The sequence below is a fragment of the Podarcis gaigeae genome (genome assembly GCF_964106915.1).
Source record: "Podarcis gaigeae genome assembly, chromosome: 12".
NCBI classification, from domain to species: domain Eukaryota; kingdom Metazoa; phylum Chordata; class Lepidosauria; order Squamata; family Lacertidae; genus Podarcis; species Podarcis gaigeae.
Genome location: NC_139688.1, coordinates 29647895 through 29675822, shown reverse-complemented (window position 1 = coordinate 29675822; position 27928 = coordinate 29647895). Strand labels below are relative to the sequence as shown.

The window sequence follows — 27928 nt, the reverse complement described above, 5'->3', positions numbered from 1 at the left end:
CAACATAGCACTGCTATGAGGAAGGGAAAAATCTGAAAGATCCTGTTCCTTCATGCCACTTTTAAGGGTACAATCCTCTTCCCTCTTACCTAATGAGAAACTGGATTGAACTCCCCCCCCCCCCAAGTAGACACACATAGGATTGCTGTATAAATCAGGCAGAATTTGTTGAAGCCACAAATCCCATTCCTGATACCTTGCAGTAATAAACCATTTGAATAGGGTTGCCAGATGAAAAAGAGGGTAGGTCACCTGTACTTTGATAGGTGTGTTGAAAACTCAGTTTCAGCAGGCCATGCAAGTTATGCTTACTGAAATTCCCTCTTCTAAACAACTATTAAAAATGCACCTGGCGGTGCCTCTTTACCAATCTGGTCATCCCAACTTTGAGCAGTTTACAGACAAAAAAGTAAGAGCATGTAGCGGAGCATATGAGAGGAAGATTACAACATTCATTAGTCTTGTAAAGGTTGCAGAACCAGCTGTTTAACAGGACCTGAATTAAATGATGTGCTCTTGAGACCCACAAGGTGGAGCTCAAATCATCTTTCTTTCTTTCTTTCTTTCTTTTTGCAAAACTAAGGACTGAGAAGAGTGAGCCCCACATTCAGTGCTGTCAAACAGGCAATGGATATTAACAAATTACAAAACTGTCGACACACTTCATGTCAGTTTATTTAGTGTGAAATACCAACAGCTTAATGATTAAAGATACAATAAAATACTGGGATTCAAGTCTGCCTGAAAGCTACATATAGAGTAACTCTCTGTTGCTTCATCGCAGATCTTTGAGGGGCTAGCAGTTGTGTGTGAAATACTTTGCGAAGAGTTGACTCTGACAATGGAAACAATCTTGGATGGGCGGCACCAACATGGTGTCCTCCAGATGTTGTTAGACTCCCAACACCCATCTTCCGCAGCCAGCATGGTCAGTGGTCATGGATTATAGGAGTTGTCATCCAGCAACATCTGGAGGGCACCTTTTGGGTTCTCCTGGGAACCTTGTTCGGTTTTGTGAACAGGCAACAAATTGGTCCCAGATTGAAACTAAATACCACACAGGCATCTTGTATCTGTTCAGCTTGTCGAAAGCAAAAATTTTGCTGGACTACAGCTGAAGCTTTTTCCTGTTTGCTAAAAAGCTATAGTTTTTATTCATTCATTTCTGAATTGCTTACTAAGGTACATCTCAATTTAATGTTGTCAAAGTGATTCACAACATAATTACTGTACATATGTAAAGGTAAAAAAAGGTAAAGGACCCCTGGACGGTTAAGTCCAGTCAAAGGCAACTATGGTGTGTGGTGCTCATCTTGCTTCAGGCTGAGGGAGCTGGCGTTTGTCCACAGACGGCTTTCCGGGTCATGTGGCCAGCATGACTAAACTGCTTCTGGCACACGGAGGCGCATGGAAACACCGCTTACCTTCCCACTGAAGTGGTACCTATTTATTCATATTTACATATGTAAAACAGTTATATAAATTGTTATATATGTGTGTGTGTATAACAATTTACATTTTACATTTTATTATGGAAACAGTTGAAAACAATTGCATTTTTTAAAAGAACAACTATATAAAATATGAAAATATAAATCTAGAATAGCTGCTTCCCTCTAATTGCAATCCAACAATCACAGAGTACAATGCCATCTATTTTTAATCCATTATTTACTCTTTAGATATACAGTTATCTCACAATCAAAGTAGTTAATAAGGAGTAGTTAATCCTTGATTTCTGTGTATGTGATACAGGTAGTAGATCCCTAATTTGATCCTAAATGATTCCCAGTTTAGAAAATAACAGACCAAGATACTATGTGCATGTTGGTGGATTTGTTTAACCTCTCTCTTTAGGTTTTCAGGGAAAGTGAACTATAAGAGGAAAAAGTTTGGAAGCTGTGAAGCAGCATCCAGCCAGCCGCCACATCAACCTTTTCCCAGTATTCCCACACATTCAGGGTTTGCCAGGTTTCCAAGAACATATCCATGAAAAGAGGCTAATGGAAGCAACATTTCCCAGACAGTCTGGAGACCAGCCTGAAGTTGTTACATAACACTACCAAACGAGAAAAGAACTACTAACTTTCCTATAGACTTGGGGTGGCTAACCTATAGTTTCCCAAATGTTATTGCATTCCAGCTCCCAAGAGTGCAAGCAAGGCTGGCAAAGATTCAATGGACCTGTCATGTGACTTTCATGAATGCTATGAAAGATAAGAATGCTAATAATAAACTGCTAATGACCCAAAGAAAGAACTATATGATAAACTTGACAATCAATTTATTTCAGATAATTCTGAATTAATAAACACAGTGACACAATATTTGGTCCAATCATATAGGTCCCCAAAGGTGGCAAACTGGTTCATTTCTGATTAGATTTTCTGTATAGCTTGAAATAATTCATACCCTTACAGCAGCATATGTTAGTCTGCTCAAATTACTTGGTTTGGGAAGTGCTGGAGCTCGTAAGTGCACTTCCTGGATTTTACACTAATGTGTCTATATTTTCTTTGTAAGGTATTCAGAGGCAACAGTTGCCATGTTGATCTCAAAGAAACAAAGTTGCTGGCATCCATCTGTCTCAGGAGACAATGGAAGAGTGCACCTTTTGGGGTGAACTCAAATTGCTGGAAGGTTGCATCGCCTGCTGTGGCTTTAGAGAAACACAGAGACATGTTGATCTCAAAGAAAAGAAGTTACAATTACATTTACGTTTACAATAGTGAGTGGAGCCTTCATCCCCTGCTCCTGAGGAAATAGGTCTGTCTAAGTGGACTTTGAAGACTCATCCCCAGAACCACCAACAGCCCAGGAGAACCATCTACTACAAAGGGAGGCCCACTGTGTGCATTCCAGTCCACTGAAGCACATGGCTGTGTAACAGAATGCCAGCTTTCTCCAGGGAAGCTAGGATGATGATCAGAATGATAATGATCATTTGATGAATTACTTTCTACAAGTGTATGAAGACAATTTACAAACACAACTAAAAAAACAACTAAAAAAAGTTTCAAAAATAGTACCAAAAATAATAGAAGATCAGTTTACAACCAAAACAAGATAACATGCAAGCCAGAGTCAAGTTGGAAAGGCCTGTTGAAACAAAAGTGTGTTTAGTTGTTTGGGGAAAGTACAAATAGTGGATGTCTGTCATATCTCAACAGGAATCCTATTCCACACAACAGGGGTATACACACTGAGAGCTTTGCTCCATGTTGCTGTGGAGTGGACTTCTGATATTTTAGGAATTGGGAGGAGAAACTCTCTTGCAGAATGCAGAGGCCTACTGGACATATCAGAGATCAGGTGCTTTATCAAGCTGCCCCTGAGCTGTTTATGGTCATAAATGTTATCACCAAATCCTTGAATTTGACCTGGTAGAGGATTGGCCATCTTGCTCTAAGACTGCTTGCCATCAGTTGGCTCTAAACAGCATAAAGCAACACTCCAAGCTCCGAGTGAACTTGGTATCTGGCTGCTCTCCTGAATCCAGCTTCACAATGAGCTGTCCCTGGTCCTGATCATTTGCTGCCGGGCCTGCACCTTTCCACACACCTAGTCAGAGCATCTCTGTGGGACCCAGCCTGGAATGGGAGACAGACAAAGACTGCAATCCTAATTATGTCTACTCAAAATTCAGTGGGACTTTCTCCCGAGTAAGTAGGATTATGACTACAGTCTTAGGCTGCAATCCTGAGCCTATTGAAGAGGAAGTGAATCCTATTGGGCACTGAAGCTTCTGACTAAATGTACTCAGGCTGTGCCACCTCTGTAGTACTTATTGTGCTTGCCACACAGAGGCATAACAAATCTGATAAAGTGGACTGTAATCCATGAGAACTTCTACCATTATCAGTGTGTTAGTCTTTAAGGTGCCAGAAGATTACAGTGGTATCTCAGGTTACAGATGCTTCAGGTTATAGACTCCGTTAGCCCAGAAATAGTACCTCGAGTTAAGAACTTTGCTTCAGGATGAGAACAGAAATCGTGCAGCGGCAGCGGGAGGCCCCATTAGGTAAAGTGGTACCTCAGGTTAAGAACAGTTTCAGGTTAAGAACGGACTTCCAGAACGAATTAAGTTCTTAACCTGAGATACCACTGTATTTGCTTATTTTTTTCTGCAGCAGGCCAACCTTTGGAAAGAAATCTTTAGTAATAATTGGAGTGGTAACAGAATGTGTTGATAACTGCAAATGGTTGTTTGGTAGGTGTTGTCCCCTACCCTTTGCAGGACACTGTGCAGCCTGTTTCACGCCTTAGACTGAATGCATGGAGGGCAATTGTAGGGTGCTGCCCCTGCTTACAACCTCCATGTGTGCAGTTGATTGATAGTGTACAGCTCTATGTGTGTAGAGCTCTCTCCCCACTGCTTCGGGGCCCTGATTTCTCCTGATTGTGAGTACAGATCTTTACATACATGTAGTCCATAGCAGGGATGGGCAGATCTGGGTCCAGCCGTAGATCCCAGGATGATTTGCAGTAGATGGCCAAGGACTTAGGACACTCCAAAGTAGCAGCTACAAAATGACTCCCTAATTTATACTGTTGAAGTGAAAAATGTTGAAGTAGATATGTTTTTGGAAGCACTGTGAACTCTTTTTCTTTTTGGTATTTGAAATAATTCATGGGAGCAGAATTCTTCAGTTCTAATTGTTGAACCAACTGTTGAAGAATACACCAAACCCAAGGAAGAGCCTAGAGAAAAAGTACCTTCGTAGGTTGTGAAATTCATTGCTGCACAGGTAAGATAATGTGCATCTGAGTAGAGTGGCTGAGAAGTCCACCAAAGCACCTTATGAGCAGTCTGAATCTGCACAAGTGTGCAGGTGGACATGCTCCAGTTCTAAGCACAAAAAATAGCTCCGCCTACTTACACCCATCTGCCAGGGGTTCTAGTTTGGCCTATAGGTCAGTTAGCTGATATCACACCCATAGGCAGGTGATGGACAGGGGTGTGGCTTTCAGTTCTGTATTGGCACACACAACCTAGACATCAGGATTTAACACCAGCAGCTGATGAGTGGCGGTTAAATCCTGTTCCGTTTTTGGCAGTGCACGCCAGTTCCCAGTCATTGTGACATCAGGTGATTGACAGGTAGCAGCCCAATCCTGATAATGACCTGGCCCTTGGCACTGAAAAGCTTCCCCGCCTGTGGCATAAAGGTAACTGCTAGCATTCACTGGTGTGTTTGTGTAGTGAATAAACAGGTGTACCTGTTTCCAGATGTTTTCAAAGCTCATCTATAACCTTCCCCAAATTTTGGCCATTCACTGTAATGCACACATAGTATCATGGTTGCTTTCTTATATTATACAGGAAGCATTATTGAATAATAAGCATGGGTGTGCTTTGGAGACATGGCAGGGACAACCACAAATGCCAATAGAAGTTGTTTGTAAGAAGTACCGCTTTCATTTACCGAATAGCAAACAGCAACCAACTCTATAGCAAACTCTCTGAATGGCTGTTCCTTTAAAGTTGTTTATGCTCCCACCCAGATTGCTAGACCTGGCTGCATGCCTAACCACTCTGCATTCAACTTGGACTAATAAAACATGAATAAAGGATCATGAAAAATCCAGATGCAGGGTTCCCTGATTTGCATCAGGACTAATTATTTATTTAAGGACAGCTGTGCTTAAAAGTATTTAAAAACAAACCAAAAAACCCAGCGACCCTAGGAATGCATTTTCTAGTTCATATTTGTTTACAGAATATTTATTCCCAAGCTTGCTGATTTGGTGTTCTATAAGGTAAGATACCAATACTTTAGAAGTTGTTTTTCTTAGCAAAAAATTCAAATGGGACTTGAAACAAAATGACATAATAATTATTGTCATATTGTTAAAATGACATTGTATTGTATTTTTTTGGGGGGGAGAATGAATTAATTAGATCAAAGTACTGGGTGGTGTTAAACAATATTCTGTAAGGAGAGTTTGGAACTGGAAAGTGAAGCATATTGTTTAAATGTTTCATATTAGTGATGTATTGTAAATGCATTTCTCTAAGATATTCTTGTAAGTTGCATCTCAGGCTAGAGGTGCTTTTTTACTAGGATAAACTCAGTGGAATTAACTTCTGCGTTGATATGTATAGGATTGCGTTATAAGGCTGCAGTCTAATGCACAATTACCTGAGATTAAGTTCTACTGAGCTTAGCTGGATTTACTTCTGAGTAGACATACACAGGATTTGGCTGTAAGTCACAGTATAAGTGTGTTCAATCAAGCTGCTCATCTATCTTGTAAATCTAACCAAATATGCATATGCCAAACAACATCCCGTGGACTATGTTAAAGATAATGCTATAATAATGAAAAACTTAGTAGTGGCTTTTTGTTGCTGAGTAGTTTTCTTTCTAAAATATGGGGTTACATAAATTAAAATCAATGCCTATGAATTATTATGGACACGCCTGTATGTTAAAATGAAATTTTGAGGCACGCTCACTTCAGGCACCCAAATGAGCAGCATTGTAATAAAGGGGTGAGGGGGGCTCAAAAGGTTTTCTACACAGAATGGAAAGTTTGAATTTTGCACATATCTCAGAATATAACCTGCGGCATGATCTCATGCATGCCTACTCAGAAGTAGGCCCCATTCACTTCAATGAGACTTGCTACCAGGGAAGTTTGTGCATAGGATGACAGTGCTAATTCCTGCTATTTAAAGTGATTTCTCTGCATCAATTATTTCCAGCGTTTATAATAGCTGGTATTAGACCACGGGCAGCTTGTTTTCTTGTAGGAGAATGCCAGGTACAGTTTACCTGAGAATATTTCAAAAAAGTGAAAAGGTTGATACGACTTTGGACAACAGGAACATAGGAAGCTGATGTAAACCAAGTCAGACCAATGGCCTATCTAGTTCAGTATTGGTTACTCTGACTGGCAGCCGCTCTCTGGGGCTTCACTCAGGGATATCTCTCAGCCCTACCAGGAGATGCCATGGGATTGAACCTGGGACCTTCTGCATGCAAAGCAGATGCTCTCCCACTGAGCTATGGCCCTTTCCCCAAGGGAAACGTTTATCATGGTTTCTGGAAAATATGTGTATCTAATTCATGATCTAGGAGGGCAAAGGTGTCTGTCTGTCTGTCTGTCTGGAACAGGGGTAGTCAACCTTTTTATACCTAGCACCCACTAATGCATCTTTCTTGATGGTACAATTTCCTTACCGCCCACCAGCGTTCAATGGAAGGAGGATTCAGCTTGTGCTGCAGAACCTCCTACTGCCCACCTAGAATCCAGAAATGCCCACTAGTGGGTGGTAGGAACCCCTGGCTTAGAACATTTCCCCACAATTTCCTACCATATACAGTCGTACCTCGGCTCCCGAGTTTTCCAGTTTTCAGACGTTATTTCAGAAGCCGAAGGTCCGATGGGGCTTCTGCAGTGGCAGAGGAAGCCTCTGGGGCACTTGGGGCGGTGTGCCCAGGGGCGGGGCAAACTGCCCATAGGGGCCCATAGGGGCTAGGGATGGGGAGCGCCACGCGCTGCCCCGATGGCACCCGGGGTGCACTGCAGCTAATCAGAAGCCACGCTTTGGAAGTCGGACATTTCGGAAGTTGAACAGACTTCCAGAACAGACTCTATTCAACCTCTGAGGTATGACTGTATACACGAGGCAACTTGCAGTATAAGAGCTTAAAACAAATCATTTTAAAGCCAATAGTAAAAATAAAATTAAGGAAACAAAAACAAAAAGCAAAAAAGGCAGAACAATGGAAGGAACATTGCTTAAAAAGATAATGATCATAACTTAAGCATAATTTTAATTAAAAAAAATGGGAAGTAATTTTATTTTAATTTTTAAGCCTGGGAAATTGGCAGCACGGGGGGGTGTGTGTGTGTGGAATGCCCCCAAACAAGGAGCTTGCTCTCCTTGTCCCCCATTTCTGAATTCATTGAATAATAATATTGTAAAGTTGGAAGGGACCCCAAGGGTCATCTAGTCCAACCCCCTGCAATGCAGGAATCACAGCTTAAGAATCCCTGACAGATGGCCATTCCATCTCTGCCACTAACATATGCTGCTGTTTTCTTTCTTTCTTGCCCACCCAGAAATATAGTATGCCCCTTCTGTTCTTCCCCCAATATTTTTTATCGGGTGCTGGCTGTGGTCTGTGGTAAGGTTGCGTTATATTCATTGAGCAAATGTGTGTTAAGTAGTTACAGATTTATTATTAATATGCACGAGACATTAACAGCTCTTTTTGTTTTTATTAGCAGGAGCAGTAAGTGACCCTTTGATTTTTGAATCCCCGTCACTATGTGGAAAAAACATTCTGTCTTTTGCCTTTTGGTTTTGGCTGTTGCTACAAACTGTGTAGTGTATGGACAAAACAGAAGAAGAGGACAGAAGCCAAGTTCTCTAACAGGAAAAGCGAACCTTCAGGGTAAAGTCATTTTCTTAGAATTTACTATAGGCTGCATGAAATGTTTCCAAGCGCAATGGAATAATCTCCAAGGGAAAGTGGCAAATTATTAATATATGGGGATTTTGAATCATTTTGGTAACAAGTCCTGAGTTCTATGGGAACAGCATGTTTTCCATTAAGACCAGACTACAAGGGACATAATTATTCTATTCTAAAAGGCATGTTCCCTTTCATATAAAGAAACTCTACAGACTTTTTTTCAGGTGGAATGTGCTACTGGAAAATGCATATCGCACACCCACAATTTCAGAATAGATTGGAATATTTATTTCCTTATTGAATAAACAAAATATCTTGTTGCAAGGAAACCTCTAAGCAGTTTACAATAATGGAAAATGAAACATTAGCACTATAAAAAAAAATTATTTAAAAAATCCCAGTTGAAACCAGGTATTTAAAAACTTTCAAGAGACGATTCTAGCCAACAGTAGCTAAAAAGAGATAAAGCACATGTGACTTCTACATGTCTGGATTGGCTTGCTGAAACAAAAATGTTTTAAGCAGATGCTGAAAAGAGTATGATGAAACCATCTGTCTGGTGTCAATTGGCAGGGAGTTCCAAAGTATAACTGCTGCTACACTAAAAGCTTGATTTCTTACAACTGCACAGCTAGTATTATGTGGCACCTACAATAGTGTCAGTTCTGCAGATCAAAGTGGTCTAGAAGCATATATGGGATCAGGTGATCCCAAGCTATTAAGGGCTATATATTCTAGTTGTGACACCTTGAACTTGGCCTAATAGCAAATGGGCAAACAGTACCGATCTCTGAGCAGGGGTGTTATATGCTGAAAGGCTCTCACTCCTGACAGCAATTATGCTGCAGCATTCTGTACTAACTGCAGCTTCTAGATCAAGGACAAGAGAAGCTCCATATAGAGTGCATTGCAGGTATCCAATTTTGCAGTCACCAATGCACAAACTCCGTGCTTCTCCGGACAGCCCTAGATTCAAACTGCATGCCTGCTCCTTCAGGGCAGTGCAGCTCCATCCAGCTCAGGCAATTGACTCATTTCTAGCTGTTGTTGTTTTCATTTTCCCTACAATACACACATAACAGGCAAACTTCTAAGGGTTTTCTTTAATACAGAGCAGAAGAAGCCATTGTCATGTAAATAGATACAGTGCACAAAAGGTTGCCTTCAGCAATGTGCAGGCTGTCCTGATTCTATGAAGTGTACATCATATTAAAGCAGATGTGAGAAACCAATGGCCCTGCAGATGTTGTGGGACTCCAGCTTCCAACAGCTCCAGCCAGCATGACCAATGGTCGGGGTGATGGAGGTCGTAGTCCGACAACATTCAGATGTCTTGCAACAAAAAAATCCCCTGTGTTGCAAAACAGAACAGTCTGATAAACATAAAGCAACACATAGGCTAATAGTATACTAACGATATTTATATAACACAGTTGAGCTGTTTCTTAATTCACAATCAGAAAACATACAGTATGTACATGGAGTCATGAACTAATAAGACAACATTCAGACATCAGCAGGTTTCCCATGCCTATAATAAAGGACTGCAGCCCTATGTTCAATCAACACTTCCAATCCCTAGTGAATGAATATACTTCAGCAATACTATTATGGCGGAGGACCTTAAGGGCCACAAATTACAACATTTTGGAGGTCCCAAATCTCAGGCTGGTTAGATTGGTCTCAACTAGGGCCAGGGCCTTTTCAGTACTGGCCCCAACTTGGTGGAACACTCTGTCACAAGAGACTAGGGCCCTGCGGGGCTTGACACCTTTCCGCATGGCCTGCAAGACAGAACTGTTCCACCTGGCCTTTGGTTTGGACTCAGTCTGACCCTTATGTTTCCCTCCCCTTATGGTTTTGATCTATGGGCTACTTTTAAAATGAGGCTGCATTTTAAATTGCATTTTAACCTGTATTTTAAATTGTTTTTTTTCCCTATTATGTTTTTACTGTAATTTTACTGGTGTTAGTTGCCCTGAGCCCGGCTCTGGCCGGGGAGGGTGGGGTATAAATAAAATTTATTATTAATATTATATTATTGTTATCATATGAATTGAGAACATAAGAACTGCCTATCTAGTCCACCGTCCTGTTCTCACAGTGGCAAACCAAATACCTTTGGAAACTCACAAACAGAACCACCACTGACTCCTGTTCCACCATCTAATGAGAAGAACCTAGAATTGGATTGGAATTCCCCTCACCTCTTCCCTTTCTATTTGAAACCACCCCATGTTGTTGTCTTCTCCCACTGCAGCTTTGTTCCCCGTTTTTGAATGATCTCTGTCCCATCTTGCCCTCTGCAGCTTCCGTCTGCTTCATCGATATCATCTTCATCCTGGACAGTTCCGAAAGCGCAAAAGATGTCCTGTTTGATAAGCAGAAGGAGTTTGTCACCGCCTTAAGCGACAAGGTTTTCCTCATGAAGCCCACCAGAGTCCGTAGGTACGACTTCAGACTGGCAATCATGCAGTTCAGCAGTTCGGTCAAAATCGACCATCCTTTTACCGAATGGAAAAATTTGCAGACCTTTAAGCAGGAAGTCGCCGGGATGACCTTTATCGGGCACGGCACGTATTCCTATTATGCTATTTCCAATGCTACCCAGTTGTTCAAAACAGAAGGCCGTAAAATAGGTGTCAAAGTGGCTTTGTTGATGACGGATGGGATCGACCACCCAAAGTCTCCTGATGTGCAGGGCATATCTGAAGCAGCCCGAGCCCTTGGAATATCGTTCATCACCATTGGCCTTTCTAAAGTTGCCAATCAAGCCAAACTGCGTTTGATATCTGGCGATTCGCCCGGGAAGCCTGTGATCATCCTCAACGATCCCAACCTGTCAGACAAAATACGGGACCAATTGGTAAGTAACATTTTTTAAAGGGTTCTTCTTCTAGTAATAGTTTCGTAGACTGGTAGAGTTGGAAGGGACCACAGGGCTCACCTAGTCCAACCCCCTGCAATACAGGAATCTTTTTGCCCAACAGAGGGATTGAACCCATAGCCCTGAAATTCAGAGTCTCACTACCAGCTGAGCTATCCCACAGCAATAGTAGCCACCAACGACAGGGCCTTTTCAGTAGTGGCATCCCAGTTATGGAACAGCCTTTTAAAAAAACTGATGTGGCCTCTCAGTTTTTAAATCTGAGGGGGTTTTCTTTAACTTTGAGGGTGCAATGATTTCATTATTTGCTTATTTTGATTGTATGGTTTCATGCCTAATAATAATAATAATAATAATTATTTTGTACTCCACCCATCTGACTGGTTTGCCCCAGCCACTCTGGGTAGCTTCTTCATATCAAAATTGTTTTTCTTACTCATTGATTGTAAGAGAAGTTAATGTTATGAAGTGGCATACAAAGGCTGCAAATAAATGAATAATTAAGAAATAAGGACTTGTAAAGAACCAATTTTTTTAGCATGGCAGCATCAACACTTTGGAACTCCCTGCGTGTTGACATGTGGCTAGCGCTTTCACTGTACTCTTTTCAGCACCTGCTTAAAACATTGTTATTTAGGCAAGCCTATCCAAACATGCTGAAGTTTCATGCAGCTACCGTTGATTTAAAATAATCTTTTGGATATTTTAAAATGCTTGTTTTAACTGTTTTTTAATTGCTAATTTCAATATTTTTTTCTAAATAGCTTAGAGGGTTTAAACACCTACCCCCACCCCCACCCTCACCCCATCAAGTGGTATATAAATTTTGTTACATAAAAATCAAACGGTCAATCCATCAATATGGTGACCGCCTAAGAGGCCACAAAGAATGACTTTAGCCATGTAAGTTCTCCATTCCTGCTCAGCTCCTGTGACACGCAATGGCTTGAAACAGTAGCATACCAGCCTTTTGCCCATTCAGATCATACACCACTCTTAAAGAGCTAACTTTAACGTATGAATGGGGCAGCACATGTTATTGGGAACATTCACGTGGGAAAAGAGGTCTTATGTTGGTCAGGTCTTATTTATTCATTTATTTAGAACATTTGTACCCCATTCTTCAGCCAATAATGCTACCAGAGCAGCTTACATGCAATCAAAACATGGCAGACCCTACCCACAGGCTTACAATCTTAAAAATGGAAATGACACACAAGGAAAAGGGAACAGGGAGGGAAGAGGAAAACCCAAATTCCAACTCTGGCACTAATTTCTAAACAGCCGTTTCCATAATGACCAGCTGGCACAGTTCAGGGGCAGGAGGTGCCTGATGGCGATGAGACGAGCCCTGCTCCATAACTCTTCCCCTGACTGATGGAAAGTCTGCCCCTGGGTTGACCGTTAGGGGAGAGGAGGCCTGATGGAGCTGGCCTGTCACAACAGAGCGGATGCACTTGAGTTCTACTTCCCAGCTCTGCCGCTGCTGGAATGGCTGCCTGCAGGTGATAGTTGTAGGCAGAGGAGGCCTGATGGAGCTGGTCTGTCATAGCAGAACCTATGGAGATCTTTCCCCATGGCCAGCAGTGGCCTGTGGCTCAGGTGACTGAAGCCTTGTTGCTGGAAACAGAAAGAGGGAAGAATGCTCTTGTGGTCAGGTCATGTTTGTGGGCTTCCCAAAGGCAACTGGCTGGCCAGTGTGAGGAGGTTGGGTTAGATGGGCCATTGGTGTGTGATCCAGTAGACTCTTGTTATGTTCTTATCTGGAGATGCTGGAGATTGAACCAAGAACTCTTTACAAGCAAGGCAAATGCGCTACTACTGAGCTATGCCCCTTAATTATACCTTGGCATAATGAGAAAGATTAGCAGTTTGCTGGCAAATAGAAACACAGAAGAAGAACAGGATGTGGTAAGGTCAGACGGCAAGAAATATTAGACATTGTAGAAGACCGAAGCTCTCAAGGGAGAACTGGATGCGGAAGTTGTGAATACATACATGACAAATAAGGAAATGAGCCTCTAATGGCTCATTAGAAGAAAACATATTACGGAAAGGAATAAGTGAGGCAGATGGGATTTGTTCTGATCTTCTAATAGTCAGCTGGGTTTGAGCCATGCTGTTCCATTGTACATATTCATACTCACCACAAAGTTTGGGTAAACAGAGCTAATGACTCTATCATATCAGGTTTACTTCAGTATTTCCAGAAGTGTTTTTCCTGCTGCACCTTGACTTTTTATGATATTGTTTTAGTAATGCAATATGTAAGCAACTTTGTGAGATTCACCTGAAAAGTGATTCATAAATGCCTGAAATAAACATTGTTGTTAACCAGACAAATCTAAATTGAAATGGCATGTCATGCTAATATATATATTTAATTGTTTTATCTTCCAGGCAACTCTATTTGATGAGCGGGTAAGTTGATCAGCTTTTGAGTATTCAGTGGCATGTCCACCATCTCTTTCATTTCCAGTATCTGAAGAAGTGTGCATGCACACGAAAGCTCATACCAAGAACTGACTTAGTTGGTCTTTAAGGTGCTACTGGAAGGAATTTTTTTTGTTTCCATTTCCAGTGTTCAAGCTGTGAGTGCCATTGTCTTTGTAGTCAAAACAGCACCATTTGCACATGCACAACTGTGAGGTATCAACAGGCGTGAGGGGGAAGGTTTTCTGAAGTACCAAAAAAACACAAAAAACTTTAAGGGGGAAGCTTTAGAATAGAGGAATAAGGGAACACACACAAAAACAGACCAATGACTTGAACATGTTCTGTGACAATGACATGTTAGATTATTGTGGGGGGTGAAGAAAACTAGGTGGGAAGAGGAATGAAATGGAGAGTCTGGACTCCTGATCAGCAGCACTGCACACTGCAACATTTTGTTGCAGGTCCCACTTTTCATGGGGAAATAAATGCTGATTCTCAGATAACATTTCCCTGCAAAAGGATAACGTCCTCATAAGAAAAAGGGATGCACATGTGCACAATCATGTGATTCCTCCATGATCCAGCTGGCCCCACCCCCCAAAGACACGCCATCGCTACCATCATCATCAACTTGCACTCTTTCCAACCAACACAACCCAATAGTGCCATTCCACTGAAAGGCACATGCGTTGTTAGAAATTTGCCAGGTGCCAGGCGCATTTTGCTGCTGGTGTGGTTCCAATTGCAACTGCGTGGAGATTTCTGGGCGCAAGGTTGGCAGCCACAGTTTAAAAACCTCTGCCTTTGTCCATCATTTATACCATTTCCATTTCCACTTTGTGTGTTTCTCCTCCTTGCGTACTGGGACAAGTGAATTGTTGTAAGAGCAGTCAAGCAATGTAGTTGAGATCATAGAACTGTGGTATTGGAAAGGACCCCGAGGATCATCCACAGATCAGCATAAACATGGAATTCCTCTCCTCCCCCCATGTTATCTTTTGCTGTGTATACACCATATATTTAAAGCACATTCCACACACACCACACAGAATCCCAGGACCTGTAGTTTTTACCTCTCACAGAGCAACAGTTCCCAGCACCCTTAACAAAATAAGCTTTACGTAGAATTTACTGAAAGGAAGGGACCTAACTTAGGCATGTTAATTAACTTCGATGGGTCTGCTGTGAGTAAAATATAGCCCACATCCACACCATACATTTAAAGTGCTATGATGCCACTTTAAACAGTCATGGCTTCCCCCAAAGAATTCTGGGAGTTGTAGTTTGTTCAGGGTGCTGAGAGTGGTTAGGGAGTATCTATTCCTCTCCCAGAGCTACAGTTCCGAGAGTTTGCTGTGAAGAGGGATTGATTGACCCACATTTCCCAGGATTCCTCGCGGGTGGAGGGAGAGGAAAATGTTCTTTAAATGTATGGTGTGTATGCAGCTTTTATCTCTTTAAGAGGAATAGATTAAACAAAAACAGCATGGAAGTGTTTTTTTTTCTCTGAGAGGCCCAAGCAGCTGTGCAAGGACTAAAGGTCAGGAGCATTCCTCCTTTTCAAGGTGGCTGCCTGGGCCTGTGGGACCAGAGGAGCAGATGCAGGGGTGGGAATCGGAGTGACTTGTTCTCAGAAGCAAGAAGCCAACAGAGGCATGAAAGGGAAGTTGCAAGGGAAGGGAATAGAAAAGATTTCATTCCATTGGGGAATCAAGGCCACTTTGGATGCGACAAAACTTCCCACAGGGGAAGCACTTCTTTGTAACCAGGCAAGATGCAGGATGATAAAAGCACATGTGCGTTTTGCCTGCGCATGAGTTTTGCATGTTGAGAGCTGAGCTAGATGTCATGGATCCAGGTGATCTACCAATTTCCTATCAAGTGGGAGAAGGGGTGTGGATTGCTCTGTAAGGTGGGCAGTAGTGTGGTATGCGTGTTAAATTCTTCTCAGCCAGTTTTCTCCCAGTGGGGTTTTGATAGTCATCTGAAAAAAAAATATTTTTTTTGGGGGGGGGGGCAGTATTTTGAGAGAAGATCACATCAAGTAAATGTCTCCTGTCTAGCCCTGCTGGGCTTTAACTTGCCCCAGACTTCAATGGAAATCTGCACTACCTACAATGTGGCACATGGGTTGTGTTGCCATGACATCTAGTCAGTCTCTGAAAAATTGTAATTGCATTTAACTGCCTGGTGCATGGACACTGTGATACCCATAGCTATACCATACCCAACACACTTTTGTGGGCCTCATGTAGCCAGTCTTTGTGGGTGATTGCCACTTAACTTTTGTGCGTTCCCATAAGGACCAGGGTTCAACTTCGATGCTACCCTTAGCTTCAGAGGCACTCAGAAGAAGCAAGACCTTTCACTGTTTCCAAGTGGCTCTGAAGCCAAGAGTGAGGACAAGCTGGAGATCACACTCTTCTTCTTAAGTTCCAGGCTAAGGAGAAGGGCAGGCACTTTCTGTATGGCCTTGTGCTGAGCCTGACTTTGTGCAGGCACCAGAGCTCTACATAATATAATAGACAAGACACTTCCCTTCTCCTGGGGTCCAGTAAGAACTTCTTTCTGATTATGGGAGCCACCAAAGTCCAGCATTACGTTGGAGATGAGACTTAACTCCAGTTCTCCATTTCTGGTGGATAGTATCAGGTTTTCACCAGATTAATGAACCACTAGTATCCTGGGACAATTTGGGACAATTACTTTCATAGTTGGAACGGTGAAATTATAACATTGCTGTTTCTGTTGAACCTGTAGTGTGAGCAAAAGAGCTGTGAATGCGAGAAGGGAGACCGAGGACCTCCAGGACCACCTGTGAGTATATTTGATGGGCTGTAGGAACCTTCAGATTTCCTGCTTATAGTTTATAGAAGCAAACTACCACACATAAAAGCTTAAAGGAGAATATAATATGTTTAAGTGTGCCTGAAGGAAAAGAAGGAGGAATTGTTCACTCAAGAAGAAAGTACAAAAAGCACCAGGTTAAGTTAGGCTGACCATGTTTTCTGCTTTACAGGGTACAGTCCTCTATTTTGAGGAGTTCTCTGTTTGACAGACTGTCCAGTCCAAATGTGGTTTAAAGATAAAGAACTGTAGGAAGGGAGAGAAAGCAGGGACCTTGTAGTTATCCATCAACATTTAGGACCTGGACAGCTGTCTGAGCATGGACACAGGTCCCCTGGTCACACTTTCCCCCACTTTGGAGCCATGCATAGCATTTCAGTACCAGTAATGGTTTCTAAAATTACATCGATTCACAGAAATTGGGATGTGCAACCTTTATGCAATTCTATGTCCTGGCAAACAAAGAGGGTACGGTATATACTCTATTAATGATATTTCTCTCTCCTTGTCCCCTCAAGGGTGGTCATGGTGGCAGAGGAGATAAAGGTGATCGAGGAACTAAAGGAGAAAAGGTAAATCACCACAAACGCCTCCCTTGTTCTCTTACAATTGCAATGGGGCCTCCCTGAGAGGTGCTAGAACTGAGTTCCAGCAAGTTCCAGTTGAAGAAAAATGCCCTGGCCTTGACTGTTATATTTTTTAACAAGACTATGGTCAAAGTTGGGTGTAAGTGTAGTATAAAAGGAAATAATATTTCCAAATATTTTCACTGGCTTCTACCTTTTTTTCCAGGGTGAGGCTGAGAAAGGAGAGCCTGGAGAAAAAGGTGCAGAGGTACGTGAATTATTGCTATTTCCAATAATTCAGTGTGAAGTGTGTTTCTGCTTTCTCACAGGCCCTGTTCTTTAATCTGTCTCCTCTCTAGCTGTCCTCTGTTTTGATACGCTGTTTCGTCACAGTGGGACTTTGCAAGCAGAGCCATCACCGTAGCTCCTTTTGCCGCCTTTAACTTATCATCTCAGATGTCACAGCAGCCTATGCAAGACTTAGCTGCGCTGCCCAAGGCTAAGAAAGATCAAGGTGGAGTTGTGTCTAACCACAGCTGGTAGGACAGAAGGCAGGGAGCCCCTCAGTAGGTTAGAGACAGAGCAAATGGTGGGAAGAGACAGTTTTGTCTTCCTCACTGCTGAGTTCTATAGGGGCAATGAGGAGACTAAGGAGGAGGAGGAAGCTGATAGGTAGTTCTTTTCCCTGGGCTGGTACTACCTAAGAAGAAAGGCAGAAGGGGCTGGCTAAAGGCAGACTGAGATTGGTGGAGCAGTGTTTCATTTGCCCAGATGAACCAGCTTCACTGGTCAGATTGCTGGACTATGACTGGAGAGACTCAGTTTCAAACCCCCACTCAGCCATGAAGTTCACTGGGTAATCTTTGGCCAGTCTCTCTATCTTCCTTACCTACTTCACGGCGTTGGGAGAACCGTGTCAACTGCCTTGACCTGCTTGGAAGAATGGTAGGTCGTAAATGTAATGGCGAGGATATTAATCATAGTATATAGCGAGGTCTACAATCACAGTGTAAATCACGTTGCCAGTGGTACTGAAACAATGGGTCTTCAAACGACGCCTCCAAGAGTTGATGGATTTTGAAATCTTTGGAAGACTGCTTCTATATGTGATGTATAACCATTGCCTCAATATCCTATAGAAATAGCAGCCTGTCTTGCAGCCTGTCTCGCAGGTGGCGCTGTGGGTTAAAGCCTCAGCGCCTAGGACTTGCCGATCGAAAGGTCGCGGTTCGAATCCCTGCGGCGGGGTGCGCTCCCGCTGCTCGGTCCCAGCGCCTGCCAACCTAGCAGTTCGAAAGCACCTCCGGGTGCAAGTAGATAAATAGGGACCGCTTACCAGCGGGAAGGTAAACGGCGTTTCCGTGTGCGGCTCTGGCTCGCCAGAGCAGCGATGTCACGCTGGCCACGTGACCCAGAAGTGTCTCCGGACAGCGCTGGCCCCTGGCCTCTTGAGTGAGATGGGCGCACAACCCCAGAGTCTGTCAAGACTGGCCCGTACGGGCAGGGGTACCTTTACCTTTACCTTTACCTTGCATGTGGAAACACTAATGCTAACACTTCCTTTCTGTCTGCATTTTAATGAAGGGAGCCAATTTGTTAATTCATTTCTTTGCACATGAATACTGCCTTCTTCCAATTAAATGAATGGAGAGAGCTCTGTGTGAAGATCAGAAGCATCTTATTCTCTCTCTCTCTCTCTCTCTCTCTCTCTCTCTCTCTCTCTCACACACACACACACACACACAATTCTTCAAAGGATGGCATTTCATTCTTTCTCCAACCAGGTTGTTACTCAGCCCTCCATGCTGATTAAATAGCATATCTATTTATCATATTCTTGATATTGAATTAGTCATGTTAAAATAACTTTATTTTGTTCTTTCAATAGGGAGGTGCTGGTTATAAGGGAGACAAGGTGAGATGGTGCACAAATGCTTACTTATATTGCCATATTAAGCAGTTTATAATTAGATGTCTACAAAGACAATGCATTAAAAATATAGGGGACGAGTTGTAAAAGAATCATATTAATAGAACCAGATGAAAGAAGGAAGAGATATGAATACAGTCCATAAAGTTTCACAAGATAGAGTCTTTTGCAATGTAAGCTTCTTCAGAGTATTAGTATTGTGTTCTTTAGGATCCTGCTCTGGACTGAAAGAGGCTGGTAAGGACTAGTAGAATAGAAGGCTTAGAGGACACAGCGGTCAGGAAACTTCAGAACAACTTAATTCTCTCTCTTTAACAAGAACAGAACAGTAGCAGGAAACCCCTGACTCCAGCCATATATGACTAAATTCAGTGCCACTTAGCAACTAAGCTGCAGAATGACCCTATCAGCACAGGGCAGGCAGATTGAAATTTTGATAATTTAGATCAGGGGCAGCAAACCTCTGGTCTTCCAGGCATTGCTGAACTACAACTCCAGTCAGCCCCACCCAGCATAGTCAGTGGTCTGGGGTGATGGGACTTGTAGTCTAGAGCCACAGGTTCCCAACCCTGATCTAGATTGTCAGAATAACCAGAGAATGTGACACTTCAACTTCCTATACAAAAACAAATTTGAATGAATCATCACCATGAAATCATGCCAATAATATATACTTTTTGCAGGGTGAGAGAGGGGAATGCGGAACACCAGGACTAAAGGGAGACAGAGTAAGTACCATAAGCAACTTGCCATACACATACATACAAGCTGTGTCAAAATTCTGTTCAGAACATTGTGTGAAAATGCAAAGAGTGTTTTTCTTAAAATGGCAAAAGGCAATTATAACTGTTCTCATTCAACCTACCGGTGTTGGTGGAAGGCTAGTTAATTGTTAACTTGAAAGCGTTTCATCAAGAGAAATGGATCCAATCAGTCAAAGTGTACCAGTTTGATTCTCTGGGAACACCGTGGCAATAGTCACACTGTTTCAGACCTCTATGGGTTGCTTTGAGATTCTGCTGCCTGAACAGGCTTTCCTTGGCCTGATTGAGAATTTCCATACCGCTCTAGATTTGAAGTGGCCTATAAAATAAAGGTGCTTAGCAAACATACATAAATAGAAGAGTGTCATGTTCTGCCCCATGGAGGAGCTCAAGGGGCGCAAGGAAGCAAAGCAGGTTGGTTGTTGCAGCACCACAGAGAGCTCCTGGTGAGCAACTTGCTCCAACTCAGACAGAAAGTGAACTGGGGCCTTTTTAGTCACTGTTTCCAGTCCACCTTTCTTAAACTCCTATACCTTAAGGACCACTTTGCTCTATATGCTCCAAGTGGATCACTAAACCACTTGAGGGAAGCACCATTAGTGGTCTCTCATGGACTCAAGTCAACAAGTAGTTTAACAATCAGTTCCAGGGAATGGTAGCTTTGTGAAGGGAATAGGGGCCTCCTAACAACTCTCAGCATCCTTAACAAACTACAGATTTCATGATGCTTTGGAGGAAGCCATGACTGTTGAAGTGGTATCACAGTGCTTTAAATATATAGTGCAGTCAGGTCTGTTATTTTCAGTGAGTGTCCTCTGAGCAAAAAATAATTGAATACCACCCTATGTTTTAAATTTTGTAGGCTTTTTTTGTTGCTGTAAGAAACATGAGGTATATAAATTTCTTAAATAGATACTCTGCCCTCTTTTGGAGAACTAGGGCTAACTTGCTGAAGACAAGACCTCCTCCTTGGAGTGCTCCCACCTACACCATTGAAGTTGTGAGGAAGGTGCTCAGTTTCTCAGGTCCTGGTGTCATGGGGTTTGTTTGATCAGGCCTGTAGCCTCTGGTTCAGTGCTTCACCAGTCACTAGCATCAGGCCTGAAGCCAGGAACCTGGTCCATCTCCTAGGCCGGTGACACTGTAACCTCCAACCTAATGTCCAAGTTACTACTTCACTTATGGGTCACAACAATGAGCCGGAATTGGGCAACCCAAAAATCAGTACATCCAGTATAAATATAAAACAATTCAAATTCAGCCTGAATTGAGAATGAACTGTGGCTTTGCAGATGTTGCTGCTCTTCTGCCAGCCCTCAAACAGCGTAGCCAATCTGCAGGGATGATAGGAGTTCTAGTCCAACAGCATCTGGAGGGCCACAGGTTCCTCATCCTTGATCCAGACTCAAATTTGATTGGCCTGTTTTGTTTGCTCAATCTGGTTTTTGTGGTTGACGAGAGAGAAAACTAGTGCTTAATTATTTTAATTTGCTAAGAAGGAATCCATGTGAACTGTAAGATTCTTAGTTCTTATAGCTCCATACAGCAATGTCAGTTTACACGGGTAGCAGGTGAAGACGTTGTAAGGGAGGATGTGAAATGTACACATGTGTGAAGTTAAAAGAAAATTAGTTAGCAGCTGGCAGTTTAAATGGAAAGGGGGGGGGAAATGGACATAAAGACCATATGTCAAGATTGTAGAAATGTAAGGAAATAGCATTTTAGTTGTTGTTTTTACTGAGGGCAAGGAAGGAGAAGGCATTGAACATCTGTAAAGGATTAAAAGGCCATAATGGATTAAGCACTTGCAGAAACTTCTGAACAGGCCAAAGTTCTCATCACCCACAGGATTCCCACTTACAACAGGAGATGAAGCGGCATTGCCAAAAATGAATGAGGAAGTTTTTTTTAAAAGAAAGAAAGAAGAATAAGAGGCAGCAATCATGCCAGTGGAAAATGAGCAGACACGGAGAACACACAGCAGAAGCACAGAGCAAAAGATTGGGACACACAGCACTAATATTCTGGAGTACATTTATGATCTGGAAAGATCAGCACAGCAGTATAATTGACTGTACTGTTGGGTGTCCCAACAAAATGTAAAAAAAGAGAAAGAAATGAGGGAGATTTATTGCATAGTATTCATCAGTGTTTACTGGTGTTTCCCACTGCCCAGAATTCTGGGTTTCCCTAAAGGGCAGTCAGCGGAGGGTACAGCTTTTATATTAGCTGAAAATGCAAATAACTGCTGGCTGTTTCAATTCAGGTTGGATGTGGATTGTGTGCACAAGTCTACAGAGGCCAAGCTTAGCTGTAATTATTTCCATTGCTGGTTTTGCTTCCTTAATGCCGGAGCCCACTCCTCCCGCCCAACGGCTCACAAGTTCAAAGGGGACCACTTGTGATAGCAAGCAGCTGGGGCTAAAGCTAAGGACGAGATGGATGCTCCCAAGAGAGAAGGGCACATATTTTGACCACAGAGTTCCATCCCGGCCCCCATCCCTCCCCTCCTTTAGCCTAGAAAATGATTGATTTTAGGATGGAAGAAAACATGTGCTTGTCTGGGAGCATTTTTATCCTCCTTTTCAGTCCAAGAAAGCTCCCTGAGAAGCTGAGCGATAAGATGGTCCCTGTAATCGGACTTTCCATTTAAAAGATGTGACATGAAAGAAAAGGGGAATGAGAGGAAAAAGAAAAAATAGCAAACTCCAGCATTAGTTCTTAGATATGAATGATTGACTTTATAACTTGTTAGTCATTAGCCATACACAAGAGTAGACCCATGGAGGTTAATGGTTGTGACAAACTCCGGTTCATTCATTTCGATGAGTCTGCTCTGGGTGGGATTTAATTGGCTACCATTCAGAGTTGTGTTTTTTCTTCTAATGACCAGATCAAATAGAAACAGCTGGAGAAAAACAGGAGCCAAAAGCTGCTGGTCTCTCAGCAGGGTGGGTGGCGGGTCCTGCTCCCCTTCCTTCTCCCTTGGACAGGCTGATGGAATGACCGCTGCCAGGTGACATTTCGTGGATGGAGGTGGCTTCTTTGAAAAGCCCTGCTTCCTTTCCTCTTCTCTGCTGCAGACCGGTATCCCAGCCATCCAGATACACTTTCTCATTGTCAGAGACTCCATTTCCTAACCAAGGCATTATTGCTAGGAGAAAGAAAATGATCTTGCATGGTCTGAATAGCAACTTAAAAAGAGAGAAGCTTATATTGACGTCTGTTCAAAATATGTTTTGCGATTGATCTGTTTTAAATCGTCATGGCTTCCTCCCAGAAACTTTGAGATTTTTAACTTCCTAAGGGTGCTGAGCAGTCTTTGTTTTCCCCTTCCTTCCCTTCTTAGAGAGTAACAATCCCCAGGAATACTTGCCCTGCTCAGATGACAACAAACAGGGGTACAATGGAGATGGGGAGGAGCAGAATTGCTCTTGTAGGTCCTTTCACAGCCTATGCCATGTACAATGTTGTGCAGGCTTTGTACATGAGATGAGGAACCCTGCAAAAAACAAAAACAAAAAACAGCAGCCTCACCAGCTACATTTTGAGAACCTTAGCGTGTGCAACTGTACAGGGAATGGGTTTGGGATTTGCTACCATGGTCCTGTTTCCCCCTTTGCACATTCAGCTAAAGCTGCTTATATTTTGAGTGCAGTGTGCTACATGACGCTGAATATTTCCCAACATAGATCTACTGGACCAGCCTTTGCCAACTTAGTGCCCACCAGATGGTTTGGACTGCAACTCCTATCCATCCCTGGGGCAGAGAGGAGTTGTAGTGCAAACCATCTGGAGATGACTAGGTTGGCCAAGGCTGTGGTAGCCCACTGACAAACCCTAGTTTCAGGTCAGAGATCTGAAATGGACAGAGCATGGAGGAGCAACCAGTAAAGGGGAAATTTAGGCAAATCTGCCTAACACCTATATGTACAGATAACAGCAACCACAGCTGCGGGGAGAGAGCTAAGAAGTGTTTTAGTGAGCCTTGGCTGAATCAGAATTTGCAATTAATCTTTCTATTTTTGTTTTATTTAAACAGGGGCTAGAAGGCCCTTTTGGCCCAAAGGGACCGAGAGGACCTCAGGTAAGTTTGTTTACAACCTAATTCTATGTGAAGATTATTATTCGTTTGCATTATTCAACTCCAGGGCACATTTGGCTTGTGATGTGTGGATTTCTTTGGCTAGAGGTGGTCAATTTGTGCCCGGGCTATACTTCAGCAGAACTAGCTGGCACCTTTTCCTGTTCCATGTGCAAAATATGACTGGACTGATAGCAGTTGAACACTTGTGATGGAACAGCATCTTCCACCACACCTGAGGGCAGCACACCCAATTCTGTCTTCCAACATCACACACACACACACATCACTGTACACACAGGTCTGTCCTACAACAGTTCACTACTACTGCCTGCCCGGCATCATCTGCCACTACATTCTGCTGAATGGTAGAGCCGGCTCTACATTTCAAGATACATGACTGAATTGCCCTTTATGTGAGTTCCTCCCTCTCCAAAGCCTGAAGAGATGCAGCCTCTGTACATTTATCACCTCACTGTCTTGTCTGTGTATGCATCAGTTGTTGCTTGCTGGTATTCCCTGCTCTGTCTCAGAACTAACTTGAATAGAAAGGGGATGAAGTCAGTGGACAATTAAAAATTAGTAAGTCACCAGGGCCAGATGACTTATGCCCAAGAGCTCTTTGAAAACTCGAAACCAAAATTATTGATCAACTAACAAAAATATGCAACTTAGCGCCACAGTGGGCCTCCTTACCAGAAGACTGTAAGATAGGCAGATAAACACCAGTTTATAAAAGTTAGGCGGAGCAGAGCCAGGAGATTATAGACCTGTCAGCCTAACCCAGGCATAGGCAAATTCGGCCTCCAGATATTTTGGGACTACAACTCCCATCATCCCTGACCACTGGTCCTGTTAGCTAGGGATGATGAGAGTTGTAGTCCCAAAACATCTGGAGGGCTGAGTTTGCCTGTGCCTGGCCTAACCACATTTCTTGGAAGCAATTGTTAAAGTTCACCCCCCTCTCCCGCAATAATAAGTAAATATGAGAAGAACAAGTCATGCTGAAGACAAATCAGCATGGCTTCTACAGCTGGAAAAGTAGAGTTTGGGGGGGGAGAAGGAGAGAAACAATAAAAAATCCAGTGTCGTGGTGTTCTTATATGACTCTATAGCTGTAACAAAAAAAAAAACCATATTGTGTCATTGAGTGAGGCACATTGTGTGATGATCCAAGATATGATCATTTCCATGACAGCACCGTGGGGCTCCTTCCCTTCTGGAATGTGGTTGATGGCATCTATGTCCATCAATTAAAAGCGTTTTTATTCTCCCAGGCTTTTAGTGAAAACTGATGGGAGAAATTCTGTTGGCTATATCTGCTGCTGTAATGCTACTGGAATGATTTTGGTTATTGTTGCTGTACTTTTGTGGGGGAAGGTCTTGTCAATGGCTGTTGACTGCTGTTCTACATTGTGTTTGAGTATACATTCTCTGGGTGTGTTTCTGTCCCACAAACACTGTTAGTAGCTTTTTAAATTGGTTTAAATTTGACTAAGACAAAGCAGACACACTGAAATTAATTAAATAGACACATTGATTACAATGGGTTTACTTTGAGTAACACTTGGGGAGATATAACCCATTGGCACCTACCATGGAATCATCAAAGTGATGGATGGGATATAAAGGCAAGCAATAAAAATAGATAAAACTTATTTATATCTGAAGATATATATCTGAATACCAGATACGGGAAACAGCAGGAGAGGGCCATTGCCTTCACACCCTGCTTGTGGGCTTCCTGGAGGCACTTGATTGGCTGTTGCTAAGAAACCAGATGCTGGGCCTTTATTCCAGCAGGCATCTTATGTTCTTATATGGCTCAGTGGCAGCATATCCTTTGTATCCGAGGAACTCAAGCAGTGGAGAACTTTGTGCTGTTCTGTTCATGAAATGTACAGCTTTCCTTCTGTGTGCTTATTTTTAAAAGCTGTCATTCTCAAGGGGAACCTGCTATCAATCTCCTCCTTGTCACAGTGTCCTGTTCTGCAGCTACAGTGCTGAGCTTAAAGTAGAACTGTGAGAACATTTTTGACTTCTCAGTGGAACTGCTGAACCCCCTCCCTTGCCAATTCTTCAGCTTTTCTTCCAGTAGAAAAATGTCTAGTATTTCTCCATAAATGTTTTGTTGTGATCCAGAGGAGTTCCCATGGTAGAAAATCAGACTGCTACTGAACAGCACCAGTGATAACGTCAGGCAAGACTTAAGCAGGGATTTCCCGGAAAGTTTGATGAGTTCTTCTTATAGCATTGTTGTATAGCTATGTCCCTGAAATACCACTGAAATTTAAATTACAGAATCATAGCAAGGCTTGTGTACTTTAGCGTATCTGTACAGCTGAACTACTGTATATCCACATTGTATACTTGTTGAATGTAATGTCTGAACACCCTATATTCTTCCTGGAAATGTCTTCCTGGACATTTGTACGGCAGCTCATTCTGAGACTGCACTTGTTGATGTTAAGCCATGAGAAGTCTCCTCCCACAAACCGATATTTCACCCCAGAATCTGATTCTCTCCCCGCTCACAGGATAGTTCTGACTGACAAGAACATTTCTGACAATGTACATACACAGTTTTCTTCTGTAAATACTGAAATCTTTGAGCTCATGTCTTTAGAGATAGAGGAGAGGGTTCATATATATTCTATACATTTCTGCATGTACACATCTTAGTATTGCCTTGACTGTAATATTATTTTGCTCTGGCTTCTTAACTGATCGCATGTTATTGGCTCCTACTCACTTGAAATCCTTCAGGATGTCAATAAGACAAGAAGATAGTAATAAAATATTCCAAGAAGCTGAATGGTTTTTAGCCAGATTCCAGTAATTCCTTCAAATTCACATTGAACTCCTGGGGTTAATTGGCTCTGGATACTATTCTTATTCTTATTATAATTACCCCCATTTTATATTATATTTATTTCATCTCAAATGTAATAGGAAGTTTGGGGGTCTGTATTGAAAGGTACTATCAGTGTGTAGACCACTGGCCTGTGAGCACTCCAATTGGAGAATAGCCTCTACCAAAGGCATCATGGACTTTGAAGAAGCACAAACTCTGGACGAAAGGAAGAAATGAACTAAAAGGAAGGCACGTTTGGCAAGCCCTCACCGTGATCAACTCCCACCCAGAAACCTATGTCCCCACTGTGGAAAGATGTGTGGATCCAGAATTGGCCTCCACAGTCACTTACGGACTCACTGTTGAGACTGTATTCATGAAAGGCAATCTTACGTGGCTATAAGTGATCACCAAAGAAGAAGGTCAGAGTCAGCTGGAAAGTTCCCCTGAACTTAGAGCAAGGGAATAAAAAAGTTTTACAATGAAAATGAATATACACAGTTATGAATTCTCTCTTATTGCAAGGATCCACACACATATTTACAGTATTTGTGTTTATTACTGAGACTGTGCCTGTGGTTATGCATAACATGCTTATTGGTTAAAGTCAAAATTCTCCTTTCTTTATCTTTCTAAAGGGAATCAGTGGCCCTCCAGGTGAGCCTGGTCCAAAAGGCATTCAAGGAAATAAGGTAAGATGTACCCTTTTGCAAGTGGGATTGGCAACAGAATGTTGCAGAGTGGGAGTACAGGCTGTGACAGTTTTAGGTGCATCCAATATGTGCATGACTTGAAGCATTTTTTGAAATTTGCACTTCTCTGAAGTGTGCCATGCAGTTCTCTCACCAAGCAATGTGCACAAAAAATGTATCATATAAGGGAAAACTGCTCTGGTATATTAGACAAACTTGAGTGTGAAGATGCGTATATTAGGAGAAATTCACACCAAAATGCTGATGGATTTTCATGAGGACTTGGGTTTGTTAAAAGTGGCACATTCTGCCATCCCTAGATACAACTCTGTGTATTTCCCCCATGCCCCGTAATTGCCAATCATTGGCATGCCAGCATGTATCAATATATTTATTGTGCTACTTGGGTCTCTTTGAACATTGAATAGCTAAATATTTA

At 42.5% G+C, this 27928-nt stretch overlaps 1 protein-coding gene across 3 annotated transcripts in view; it reads left to right on the top strand.

Annotated features, from left to right (window-relative positions):
* The first annotated feature begins 5420 nt into the window (after positions 1-5420).
* COL28A1 (collagen type XXVIII alpha 1 chain) overlaps positions 5421-27928 on the top strand; it is a 71032-nt gene continuing 48524 nt past the window's right edge. Inside the window, exons 1-11 of one of the 3 annotated variants that reach the window (XM_083705228.1) lie at positions 5421-5760; positions 8239-8408; positions 10739-11295; positions 13717-13737; positions 16513-16569; positions 17118-17171; positions 17392-17433; positions 19054-19080; positions 19779-19823; positions 23902-23946; positions 27436-27489. In XM_083705228.1, the coding sequence (XP_083561354.1) occupies positions 8282-8408; positions 10739-11295; positions 13717-13737; positions 16513-16569; positions 17118-17171; positions 17392-17433; positions 19054-19080; positions 19779-19823; positions 23902-23946; positions 27436-27489 (1029 nt within the window). In that variant the 5' untranslated portion in view covers positions 5421-5760; positions 8239-8281. Of the gene's footprint in view, positions 5761-8078; positions 8139-8238; positions 8409-10738; positions 11296-13716; positions 13738-16512; positions 16570-17117; positions 17172-17391; positions 17434-19053; positions 19081-19778; positions 19824-23901; positions 23947-27435; positions 27490-27928 lie in introns of those variants that run through there. The other 2 variants (XM_083705229.1, XM_083705230.1) reach the window with 2 other exon arrangements.